Source organism: Epinephelus moara, chromosome 6 (genome assembly GCF_006386435.1).
Source record: "Epinephelus moara isolate mb chromosome 6, YSFRI_EMoa_1.0, whole genome shotgun sequence".
NCBI classification, from domain to species: Eukaryota; Metazoa; Chordata; class Actinopteri; order Perciformes; family Serranidae; genus Epinephelus; species Epinephelus moara.
This window is the reverse complement of record NC_065511.1, coordinates 32,214,483-32,227,562: the sequence shown is the minus strand read 5'-3', so window position 1 is coordinate 32,227,562 and position 13,080 is coordinate 32,214,483. Positions and strand designations below refer to the sequence as shown.

The window sequence follows — 13,080 nt, the reverse complement described above, 5'->3', positions numbered from 1 at the left end:
GGAGCAGCTCAAAAGTTGCGTCGCCGTAATGTAATAGGGGATTCAGTTTACACTAGTGGGAGAGGAGAGAAGGGCAGGCTGGGGCTGAGCACTTATTAAAAAGTTAATATGTGAGAGCTGTTTATTATGAATCAGTTAAACAGGAAATATTGATCCAGAATACAAGCAGTGCTTTTCCACAGTCATGCAGCAGGAATACACAAAATCTGTACACAACCAAACATATTTCTAATATACATACAGTTTATATACATGTTTAGTAAAATAATAAAGTAATAATGGTAACAAAATAATTAATAATATTAAGAAACAACATTATTATCAGACTATTATTGTTTATTATTATTATTTGTTATATACTGTGTTATGTAGTAGTAGTAGTAGTAGTAGTAGTAGCCATGGATGGATTACTGAAGGGGCCTACCAGGCACAGGCCCAGGGGCCCAAAGTGTCAAGGCCCCCCCTGGCCTTCACCTGCAAAATGCCACTCAAATGAACTCGTACTGACCAGGAAGAGGCACAAAAAGAAAACAAAGGCATGCAAAGGATCTGCCAAGAGACACAAGATAACTAACAAAAGGGGCAAAACAAACAGACAGACATAAAACAACCAAAGATGACACAAAATGACCTCAAGAGGGACCCCTGGCCTTCACTTGCAAAATGTCAAATGTCAGAGAAATGCAAAGGAACTGCAAAGAGGAACACAATAACTACAAAACAACTGCAAAGAGACACAAAACAAATACAACATGACTAGGAAGTGACACAATACAACCAAAAAAACACACAAAATTACCTTAAAGAAATACAAAACCACAAAAATATATATAATGACTACAAACAGACACAAAACCACCACAAAATCTGTGTCTTGTTTCTGTGTAGGAAAGGTGGTGGGGCTCTTTGCATATCTGTGCCCAGGGCCCCATTGTCTCATAATCTGCCAGTTGAAGAAGTGAGAAACACTATTACTGTTGTTTTATTGTTTATAGGTCTATAGAGGGTCGCAAGGATGTATACAGGTTTCATTTCAACATTCCTGGGGACACATGAAACAGGCGGTCTGCGGGGTCCTTGGCCGGAAAATCTTGAGCATTAAACACTATTTCCTTCATTCTGGTGATTGTTTGTACATCAACTTGTGCTTTTTTGCATCAATTTATGGTGTGAATTTAATTAAAAGTCCTCTGCTACTTTTGTGTTTTTACTGGAGTGGGGGCACGTCTTACAAATTGAGGGGGACGTATCCCCTGTATGCCCCTCGAAATCTACACCTGTGGAGGGCCAGATGAGCCCACTGTAACAAATATTAGCTTTTAGCCCTTATTGCCCCGTGTTCCTCCTGTTTATATCACTATATTTATATTTTTTGTGTTTATATTTTAGCCCTATATTTTACCTTGCACTATTTCATGGCTTGGGTTCAGATTTGGTTTTTACCTATGTGATTTTCTTTTTAATCAATATGAAAATGTTTGAATGATATTAATATATTTACAGATATTGAAGAGAGCCTGAGAGGCCTACGATTCCCATAGTCAACAACTGCTTCTCTGTTACTGTTGAGTACATGACAACAATAAAGAACTTGAACTTGAACTCTGTAACCTCAAAATACCCATTTAGTGCACATAACAAACTCATGACTTTCACCTGTACCCAGCAAACACCCAGTACTGCTTTCTGAGGGTCTGCTGTATGTACAATAGTTATTAGTTAGTTGGGTGATTAATATCAAAAACACAAAGGACAATTTAACCGAGAATAAAGTTTTTTAAAACTAGATTTAGAGTCTCTCTACAAGACAGAGCCACAGGATGAGGTCATAATGTGGGACTTGTCATAAGGATGCTGCAGTGGTGCATACTCCAAAAATTGGAGGGCAGATTAGTAATTATTTAAATTACTACAGGGCCCTGGGCCACTGGGGCTGTTGCCCATTTTGCCTGATCGGTAATCCATCCTTGCCAACACATGGCCAGATCTCTTTAAGAGGCTCCAGATGACATGATTTTGGTCTCTATGGCTAACCCCAAACCATCACCTCCTGCCGCATGTGCTTTGTGTATAAGCCCTATCAACTATGTTCCCATCAAGTACAGTGTGCATATAGACCCTCCTTTTCCAGCATAGGCGGTGGTAGATTTACTGGAGACAGTTTTTTTAAATGATGTATTTTGTTTGAACATGACTTTAGTCATTAATATGCACCAGGGGACTGTACATTTTTTGAGAGGATTACCACCTTCATGACAATGCCAAAAAACATCAAAAAAGCCTTTGCATTCATGGCTGTGATGAAATGATCAAAGTTTAAAGACTGAAGCATGCACAGCCTCTCGTTCTCAAGCACAGTACAAACTAAACAAATTAAGGCCGCATTAGGCCACCTTAGTTGATAATATACTTCAGTGGAGAATTTTTCTAAACCAATTTGCAGTTATTCAACATACATACATACAACTGACATCCAGTGAACCGTGCTCTTTATAGGGGCCCTAGAGGTCAGAGGCTCCCTGCATGGGGCAACCTCCCTCTCTGCTTGCTTGTTAATCCAACCTTTGATATAGCCTACATCTCATATAAGCTATAGGCCACAGTATTTAAAAGCTATCTCCTGTTTTAGAGGATTTGGTAGTTTAAAATACAAAGAATTCATTTTCAACTAAGAATATTATGGAGCAATTTGAGGCTTGAGAAGCTAGTTGAAAGGTAGATGTGGAACATGTGTTTCTCATCATGAATACAGGAGGCTGCAACTTGTATTTCATCTCCCTGGAAATCTTATAGAATTATAAAATTGAAAATACTGGTTTAAAAAAAGGCAAAATCTCTCATGTATCCTGTCAAGTGAGTCCCGTTTAATGTTTTAAAATAACACTCTCCTTCTCCATAAACTCGTTTATGTATGTAGCACCTCCACGATGTATTTATATCTGCCATGAGCCGCACTGCATTAATTATTATTACAGGTGAAATGTGTCAAAGTCTGACAAACTCCATTTTCTTCAGTTGTTGTCGCCTGCCTCGCGCCACCTCATTGGCTGCGGAGAACTGTGACGGAGTTACGTCACTTCCTGCTGTGAGCTGCATCATGGCGGTGTCCGTGACAGCTCTGGCACATTGACTTCGCCTGGAGGAGTGCAGTTTACCCTCGTCTTAAACCGCTCCGGGGACATTTTTCTGTAAATGACCTGAACGGAAATTTTCATCACAGAATATTTAATAAACTAAATAGCAGGTAAACATATTTCTGAGTTTAAATAGCTCCGTGTTGCTAATGTTGCTTCTATATTAGGCTGCTGGGGAGCACAGCTAGCTAACAGTTAGCTAACTGTTTACGCAAGGTTACAGGACACCGGTGTGGCTTTGTACACATTACATACTTCGCTAGCTTTTGTCATCCCTAGGATAAGTTAAATTAATGTCGGCCTTCTTGTTTCAGATCATGGCGCTCCACAGACTGTCCTTCAGACTGCGGCAAACGGTAAGATCACTGTTAGCAGCAGGTTTATTGAAGAAGCTGCAGATATATAACCTACACAGTATAGTTTAATGAACAAATAATACATGTCTGGATGTTTCTGACCTAGGCCAGCAGCTCTGGTTACAAAGTAAGGAGGCAAACGTCCATTGATGGTTGTTATGTTAAACCATACTGTACCAGGGTGTCTACAGGTCCTTAAACAGTCTTAAATGTCTTCAATTCAGTGTTACAACAATAAGGTGTTAAAGTTATTGAATAGCCTTAAATTTGAATATGTGAGATCTACAAACATTTTATCTAATTTCCTTGTGAAAATGAGTGAAGCCTTTCTATCTAAAAGTCCACATTTCTAATGTTACAAATCCTCAATAAACTATAATATTGTCATTTTACTTCATACTTAACTCACACTAATAACCACAAAACACTTACCTCTGCACAAGAACACATTTATACTACTTGCTTGCAGTGCTTACCGGTGATGCTCAAGTAAGGAAAACATGATTTGTCCAAAAATTTGGCCTAAATTTGGTTAAAAAGTGTCTTGAACAGGTCTTAAAAAGCATTGAATTTAACTGTCTGATACCTGTAGACACCCTGTGTACAGTTTATGTGTCAAACTGCTGCAAAACACAGATCTGTATTTTCTTTTTAGGGTGTGCATTACATGGTCCCTAAATGTATTATATGTTTTTATTGGGAGTAGGTTAATGTACAATCCTACAAATAGACTTACTAAAAATCTTTAACTAAATAGGGATGTTAGATTGATACACTTGAGTTTTGTGATGTTATGTTTTGTGATTCTGTACCGATTCTGTATTGATTTTCTAATTCTTGCAATTTTTAATTTGTTTACTTTGAGAATTATTCAAACACTTTTACTCTATTATTTGTTTTTAGATGATATAGGGAAATGTTTTTTCCTTTGCTGAGGTTGCTCAGAAACTAGTGCTATGATGTTGGATGTTACAGGGACTTTGATAAATACAAGTGCAGATCCCACTGTTGTGATTGCATGAAAAAATTTACATATCATAGTGTATAATATGACAGTTTTCCTAAAATTAGAGCTTAAAAAATGGCATCATATTACTTTGCTTACAGTATCGCAACATATTGCAATATATTCATGAATTGTGATAGTTGTCATATGCCCAGACCATTTACTGAAGTAGCTCAAATAACTGCATGGGTAAGGTAGCTTACATAGGTTTTACACTATATATTTATCAAAAATAATCTAATCTCTTCTGTTATTTATTTGAAAACTAAAAATGTTCAAAAGTAATATCCATCAAACCAATTTTGAGTTGTTATTAAGCACATATACAATCTAGATTAATACTGTTCATCACAGTGACAGAGCACAAAGTTGTCTGTGCATCCAGTTAAGATTCAGCATCCTTCCTTTGGTTGAAGACACTGGATGCTTCCATTCAGTCCCAGAAGAGGACAGAAAGGATCACCTGTGTGATAAGATAAGATAAGATAAAATAATCCTTTAATAGTTGCACAGGGGGTAAATTTGTATTGTTGCAGCAGCAAAGAGAATAGTGCAAAACAAAAAGCATCAGTAAAAAAACACATAATATAAGTAAACTGAAGAACAAATCAAAATATGATAAATAAACAGGCTGAATGGCTGAATGCACATTATCGCATGAAGGAAGTATAGTTACTGCACAGTTTAAAATGAACTTTACTGATACCACTCCTGAGTGATGATTGATGATTGTAAGTTTTGGTATATGTGGACGACGTGGAGTAGTGTTTGTTGTAAAGTCTGACAGCAGCAGGAAGGAAGGACCTGCATTATCTCTCCCGATCTGAGGTTGAAATACATTTTAGATTCTCTTTGATTTATTGCATTCTTCGAGTTAAGCTTTTTCCTTTAATTGTCCACTAGAAGTCTGATCAACATGACACATGAGTAAAGACTACAGTACATGTTTACATACTTGACTCAGGTTTTGTTTATTAAGTGTGTAAAATGTTGTATAATTCTTTTGTTAGGTTTATATTTGACATATATATATATGTTTTGACACGAATCAATACAGCATGATGTGTTTTTTTTTTTTTTTTTTNATTTATTGCATTCTTCGAGTTAAGCTTTTTCCTTTAATTGTCCACTAGAAGTCTGATCAACATGACACATGAGTAAAGATTACAGTACATGTTTACATACTTGACTCAGGTTTTGTTTATTAAGTGTGTAAAATGTTGTATAATTCCTTTGTTAGGTTTATATTTGACATATATATATATGTTTTGACACGAATCAATACAGCATGATGTGTTTGTTTTTGTTTTTTTTGATTATTTTTCTGTTTTTTCTTATTGTAGATTCTGTCTTGTAAACCCCTGTGAGCTAGGCACCTTTTGGATGTATATGACACTTAAATTAAAGTATTTGTTCTGTTAAACTTCTGCAGGTAACACATGTAAGGTCCCTTCATACCAGTGGATGTGGGCAGCAGCAGGAAGCTGTGGCTGTAGAGTCAGAACATGAGCCCTTCTCAGTTTTCAGAACACGGGAGAATGATCCGGTAAGAGAATCTGACTTAAGCAGTGCAGCCGATTTGTGTTTGCAGCAGTTGTATTTACATTTGTATGATTTCACCTGGCTCACTCTTTGTCTCTTTTCAGGCATGCCAATCAGAGAATCATATCGGACAGTATTACACGCTGCCCTCTGCACACGTCCGCACTCTGTTCCCTCAAACCCTCCCTCGGCGCTATCAACAACAGGTACGTGTTATGCCTATAACTCCATGCACATTATTTTGACTCTTAGATAATATTTTGTGACTTATTTTAATGCCTACCATGAACAAGAATTGTCATGTCTGTATTTAGGTGAAGACATTTAATGAAGCCTGTATGATGGTGAGGCAGCCAGCTCTAGAGGTCATCTCTTACCTGAAGAAAGCCGACTACAGCAAACCTCCTCTGCGGTATTTATTCTGTATCCTTTACAACACAGTCTCACACACACAGAGATGAACACACTCTTCTTCTCTTGATGCCTCTGAATAAACGTGCTGTTAACCTTATCGAGTTGTTCAGATGGGTTGAAGGGCAGTGGGAAGACAATGTCTCTCTGTCACACAGTCCACTTCTGCTACACACAAGGATGGCTGGTGCTGCATGTTCCTGATGGTGAGACAAACGCAATCACACAAGTGTCTGACTGCTTTGACCATACAGTGAGTGTCAACAGTGACCCTCCTTCATCCTCTGTGTTTTTTCTAATACAGCTCACCTCTGGGTGAAGAACTGTAGGGAGCTGCTGCCCTCGTCCTATAACACAGCTCGCTTTGATCAGCCGTTACAAGCCGCTGAATGGTTACGCACTTTCAGAACCACCAATCAGCACTTCCTTTCAAAGGTAATGATTTTATGCAGTGTGTTATGAACATCAGATGATATTTATTTGCTCCAATATTACAATATAACCCCTGAGTATACACAATCGAAATCAATGCACGTGGAGTGTTGCAAAATTTGTCACATTATTAACAAGCATTAGTCATTATTAGACCTTAAATGAGCCTTGACTGCATTTTCACAGCAGTTTAGGCCTGATATACATTAAGCAATGAAACCGCTTTCAGGCGCCACCTGAATTTACCCACACGCACAGCTGTGGAAGGCAGAGTGTGAAGCACAGTGTCTTTGCATGGTACAGAAGCAATATAGCAGCATGATGTGGTTTTAGGGTTGCTATTTGAGGGAATCACATTTACATTCTAATGTAGCCAATTGAGGATGGAGCATCTTAAAGGGACAGTACACCCCCAAATCAAATGTACGTATTTTTCCTCTTGGCTGTAGAGCTAGATTTTTTTTGGTGAAAGTTACCAAGTGTTGGAGATATGTCGCTTTCCGAATATCACCACCTTGTTACTCAAGATAATCCACAGACCTTGTTGTGAGCAGCTTCATGTAGGAACTATTTTCTTTCCTCTGAAATACACCCTCCAACCATATCAGTGAGCAGAAGGAAGTGTGCATCTGCTCATGGACAAGAGACTTGTGCTAAAGGCGTAAGGTTAGCTAGTTCAGTGATGCTAGTGAGCCAGCAGTAGATGCACACTTCCTTCTGTGCTGTGATACTGTTATCAGGTGTAGTTCGGTAGAAAGAAAATAGTTCCTACATGAATGTGCTCAAAACAAGGTCTGTGGATTATCTTGAGTGACCGAGTCATGATTTCTGGGAAGAGACATTGCTGTTGAGGTTTTCAAATGTATTTTTTGCAGTGGCTTGAGCACCACAAACTGAGTGCCATCTAGTTCCATTACATTGGAGAGAAGGCAGACATCTCTACAGCTGGTACCTCCAACACTCGGCAGCTCGCACCAAAACAATCTAGTTTGATAACACTACAGGTGAGAGGAAGCATATGTATTTCTTATTTATGGCTGAACTGTCCCTATAAATACTCAGCCAGGCTTTGCCCATTAGCATCCAAAAAGGAATATGAATGGAAAAGTTCTGTTATGCCGCATCTTCATCAAAATACGGTCATATAGAATGTAGTGGGATTGAAATATGAATGTATGTAATTTGCATCATGGAACAAAGTGAAAGGTTTTTAGCTTTAAGTGAATGGTGCATGGTAACATGGTCAATAAAACGGTCTTTGATGCTGTACCGTCAGTGAAACTGTGCCATTTCTCTCCCAGATAAAGACAAAGCAGCGCTATGTGTGGACAAAGAGAGAGTTCACTGAGGAGGGATGTCTACTCGGAGAGCTGGTGGATCAGGTGAGCTTTCTCACTGACTTCTCTGGCTCTGAGTATTTATTTACGTTTATTGGAGATTTGGTTTATCCCGCCCTCGGAGACATTTTCATCAGTTTGTTGTATTTTCTATCTGTTACCTATTCTTTCCACCTTCTGCCCTGCTGATTTCCCCACAGGGGGTCATTAAAGTTTCATCTTTCACCTTGCCTGTGCTTTGTGGTGATCAATAGCCAATGAACTGAGCACAGGGATGGATCAGCACAATATTTTTGTACCACACTCACTGACAGAGGTGGTAAAAAGAGCAGTAGATTTATGCTCAGCCTGTGAATTTTTCCACCTCTTCTAATCAGTCATCTTGCTCCGTATCATTTGTTCTAGAGACAATAGTGCTACCCTGTTTTGTCTAACTTGTCGTACAAACAAATTTCTGGTCACTGCTGGTGTTACTGTGAGCCCGTCGTAGGCTGTAATTAGATCTGATATTAATAGCCAGCCTTCTGACAGCACATTATTAGACAAAAGAAATCAAATCAGTGTCAAACCTCCTGCTGAGGCATCTGTATTGAACTGATGGATTTTTTCAGGCTTAAAACTAAAGAAATGGTGCGTGAAATTACTGTTTGCTCCGACACTTGAACATAACTCAGCTGCTCAGATTTTGACCTACAAAGTTATGTGTTGTTACGATTTATTAAGTCGTCCACTGATTTAGCACTGCAGTCCTTTGACATTGCCGCAGTCATGATGAACAGTTTTAAAAAATAAAGAGATCATAATTGATGCAACAGAAGCAAATTTGTCATCTTTTTGGTGCCTACATTACCCACAATGCAACTCACTTTAGTCAGACATTCAGGTGTGTTATGCTGGCAACAGCCTCTATATATTATACTACTTTTTCCACATACGCTGTGGTCTCACATAACCAGACTTATCTCCACAGTGCTGTGTCAGTGCTAGAGAAAGCTCTGGAGGGACATATTATCATCATCATTGGATGTTGGCGATTGAGCAGAGAAGAAATTGTAGTAAAGTTGTCAAGTGGTAGTAAAGGTACAGTTTGTCCTTGGATAAATGCTGCAGCTCCTCAACACTCAAGTGAAGTAAACAAAATCTCCTCTGTGCTTCCCGACCACGATTTGAAAGCTGATCTCGCTCTGTTTTCCTTAAAACCAACATTTGAGGCTGTGGGCATGTTTACAGTTGCCATGGGATGCAACCGGGGTCTGATCTGTTTAACAAAGCAATGTAAACCATCGGCTGCCCTCTGTGCATTGGTGAATGCAGTAGGCCAATAACAGTTAAGATGAGTAATCCAGAGCAGCCCTCAATTATTTGACTCAACCATAGCTTAACCATGTCATATGATACACAGATTCAGTGCATTTTAAAAACAAATATTACTCTGACCATTAGATAAAGTTGCAGATTAACATTTTATCATCTATAAATTCATATTATAGACATCACTGACTACCCCTGTCACAATTTGGCCACAATTTAGCACACCAACCAAACACAGTGCAGCCATATGCGAGGTCTCCACCTACAGTAGTTTTGTCACGTCACAGTTTTACTAAATATACAAAAAGTACTGAAAACCAGCCAACAGTTTAAAATGTCTGCTAAGATTTGGGGAGGTGAGCACCGTCCTTAAAATGGCTAATTCTCCGCTAAAAAACGCCACAAAAACCAGGAACACATGGTTTTCGACTGTGTGATTCAACTTTGGAACATTGGTGAGGTTAGCGTCACTGAAGTATGCCACTGCCAGGGTAATAAGATGTGGCAAATCAACTCCGACTGGCTGTGCGAGAGTCCTGTGAGACGGACTCTGGGCTTTCTTAAGGTGCACTTACAAGTTGTTTTATTTGTTGCACATCTTTACAACAATTAACCGAACGTCAAAGCAGGCATGCCTCATTGCACGATCCACATCTTTTGTCAAAACTTGCCGTCTTCAGTGTGTAGGCTGCTAGTTTCCCGTAGTGAAGTGGATTTTGAAGTCGGTAACATACAGATAGTGGAAGAGGGGGAGAATACTGGCTTAAAATGCGAGCCAGTGGCAGGCTCATAGCCATAGTCTGTTTCCACTGAATCAGTTCATGTGCAGTAGTACGCTCCAGGACCTGTAAACAGACTTGGATGTGTAAAATCGATAGAGTTGCCCTTAAATTGCTTCTAATTTCCCTTCAAAAGACATCGTCATCAGGAGTCTGATGTTGTTTCTTCTGCCGCAGGGTATAGCTCGTGTGAAGAGCAGCAGTGATGTGGTGGGGGCGGTGATGAAGGAGCTGAGGCTGCAGAGCGGGCAGCCAGAGTCAGTCTTCCGCTTGGCCGTGGCTGTGGATGGTGTCAACGCCCTGTGGGGAAGATCCACCATCAAGAAGGAGGATAAGAGCCCTGTGAGGAAACACATCTTACAATCCTGTCATGCCTCATGCTTGTCTTCATGCTTCTCTCTCAGTTTCCACTGACAGGAAGTCTTCCGTGTCTCTCTTTCTTACCGTCATCAGGTGGATCCAGAGGAGCTCACTTTGATTTATAACCTGAGGAAGCTGATGGCGAACGACTGGGTGAGAAGAACGCACTCAAGGCGATGACCACAGTTGCATGAGAATATTATTTCTTTTTCCATTAACATTAACTCTCTTGGTCTCAGACTGGAGGCGCCATCATTACCACTCTGTCTCAGACGGGGTCTCTCTTCACTTCAAAATCTGACTACTTGCCTCAAGAGCTGCTGGGAGAGGTCAGAGATCATTTTATTGTACTTTGTAATCTGTAGCACTTGTCCTCAAGCTCTGACAGCAGATTAGTCTTTCCTTCTCTTTTCTAACTTGGGTCGTTAGTTGGGAAATGCAAACCTGGCCTCGAGACTCCAATCCTCAAGACTCATGCAGAAGTTGTTTTTCAAATTTAAGTGAAATGATACACACAAGACATAATGGATATGTTTTGTTGTTGCTTTGTGACAAACGTCGCTACTTTTTGTTGGGAGCGGTCCTGAACAGAAACAAATTATTGTCAAATCCTGGACCTGTTTCCAGAGTAAACCATGTGGTTGTGTTGTTGCAGTGGTTCACAATATTATTTATATATCGGTCGTATTTATCCAATGTCTGCATGTCATAAGATCAATTTCCTAATGGACCAATAAATTCATCATTGTCACCAGCCTCCTACGTTTATACTGCACCAACAATCGAACTGTAAAAATCAAAGCAGGGTCATAAACATTCTTGTCTCGCCAAATTAAAAAAATGTTGATTTTATAATTGTGTAATATTAATCATTTAGACTTCTGTTTTGATCACTCACCAGTTGGACTTAACTTTAACTTGTCTTGTTTTTAACAGGTTGATTAATTTTTAAAAATATGCAGTATATTTATATATTTGTATATTATGCAAAAAAGATGCATTGCATTTAAATCATAACAGTATTAATATCTCTATTTGTGTGAATATTGTAACAGGGCCTGTGGTGCATTATATATGATGATATGTAGTCTGCATTGTGTTAAGAGTTAGTAATTTATTTCATCTAAATTATGCATATCTTGTTTTTGATATTTTCTTCTCTGATAATGCTAAACAGAATGACTCTGCATTTAATACACCTCACAAAGACATTTGTTGTGCAGTATGTTGACTTCCTGTCTTTGTTTTGCTCATCAGAAGGGGTTCGACAGCATGGACCCGTTCATCCCAGTGTCGGTGCCCAACTACAGCGAGAAGGAGTTTGAGAGCTGTTACCTCTACTATTTGGACCGCCACTGGCTGCAGCACCCGCAGAGTGAGTGATGATACTGTGGATGCTTTTTTTTTTTTTTTTTTTTTGAAAGAAAGACATTTAAGTGATGCAGACAGAGTAACTAAACTCTTGCTTTCCCTCATCAGGTCGGACAGAGGAAGGGAAGAAAGAAATCATCTTTTTGAGCAACAGAAATCCAAAGATGTTGGACAGAATATGTGCCTCCCTGTGAAATTACATAAAGACTTAAATCTCACACACACACACACACACACACACACACACACACACACACACACACACACACACTCACTCATACAAATATCAGTGTCCTACAACTACATAAACATACAAATATCAGTGTCTATAATATCTGTAAATTATGATGCATGTGTGTAACTTTGATAACAAAATGTCAAATAAAGTTAAAAAAAATGGCTTTTTGTTTGAAGTAATTATTGCACATCAAGTCAAATCCACAATAAAGGGGGCATCAGGGGCTTAGTGGTTAGAGCAGGCGCCCTATGCACAAAGGCCCTGTCCTTGCTGCAGCGGCCTGGGCTCGACCCCGGCCTGCGGCCCTCCTGCAAGAAGAGGAAATGACCACAAAAAGAGATGCAAAGGAGCAGCAGAGACCAACAAACTAACTACAGAAAAGGGGCAAAAGAACCAAAAGAGACACAGAATTACATCAAAGAGATACAAAATGATTATAAACACACAAAACCACAAAAAGATGCCTAACAATGACAGAGATGCAAAACAACAAAAAGATGCAACACCACTATAAAGTCTGGGTGTCTCGCTCCTAGAAACGGAAGGTGGTTGGGCCTTATACAGTATGTGCCCAGCATGGATGGATTACTGAGCGGGCCTACCAGGCACAGGCCCAGGGGTCAAATTATCAGGGCCCTCCCTTGGCATTTACCTAAATGTCACCCAAATGAACACATACTTACAAGGAAGACACAAAAAGCCAAGAAGGAGATGCAAAAGAAATGCAAGGAAGTGACAAAATAACTATAAAAGAGGTGCAACAAACAAAAAGAGACACAAAATGTCCAAAAGGTCACAAAATT

General features: G+C 39.4%; 1 protein-coding gene across 1 annotated transcript; it reads left to right on the top strand.

The window, feature by feature from the left end:
• The first annotated feature begins 3,080 nt into the window (after window positions 1-3,080).
• On the top strand, window positions 3,081-12,321 carry dap3 (death associated protein 3). Its single transcript, XM_050047638.1, has 13 exons — window positions 3,081-3,244; window positions 3,449-3,490; window positions 5,929-6,042; window positions 6,143-6,244; window positions 6,353-6,461; window positions 6,563-6,655; window positions 6,754-6,884; window positions 8,183-8,263; window positions 10,486-10,650; window positions 10,762-10,821; window positions 10,908-10,997; window positions 11,926-12,043; window positions 12,148-12,321. The coding sequence occupies exons 2-13, from the start codon at window positions 3,452-3,454 to the stop codon at window positions 12,231-12,233; spliced, it is 1,188 nt and encodes a 395-aa protein (XP_049903595.1). The 5' UTR covers window positions 3,081-3,244; window positions 3,449-3,451; the 3' UTR covers window positions 12,234-12,321.
• Window positions 12,322-13,080: the final 759 nt, after the last annotated feature.

Excerpts from the sequence above, each read along its gene's own strand:
- dap3 (XM_050047638.1), top strand. The coding sequence starts at position 3,452 with ATGGCGCTCCACAGACTGTCCTTCAGACTGCGGCAAACG. Across the intron at positions 6,885-8,182 it reads ATCAGCACTTCCTTTCAAAG|ATAAAGACAAAGCAGCGCTA; the intron begins GTAATGATTTTA and ends TTTCTCTCCCAG. Across the intron at positions 10,998-11,925 it reads CTCAAGAGCTGCTGGGAGAG|AAGGGGTTCGACAGCATGGA; the intron begins GTCAGAGATCAT and ends TTTGCTCATCAG.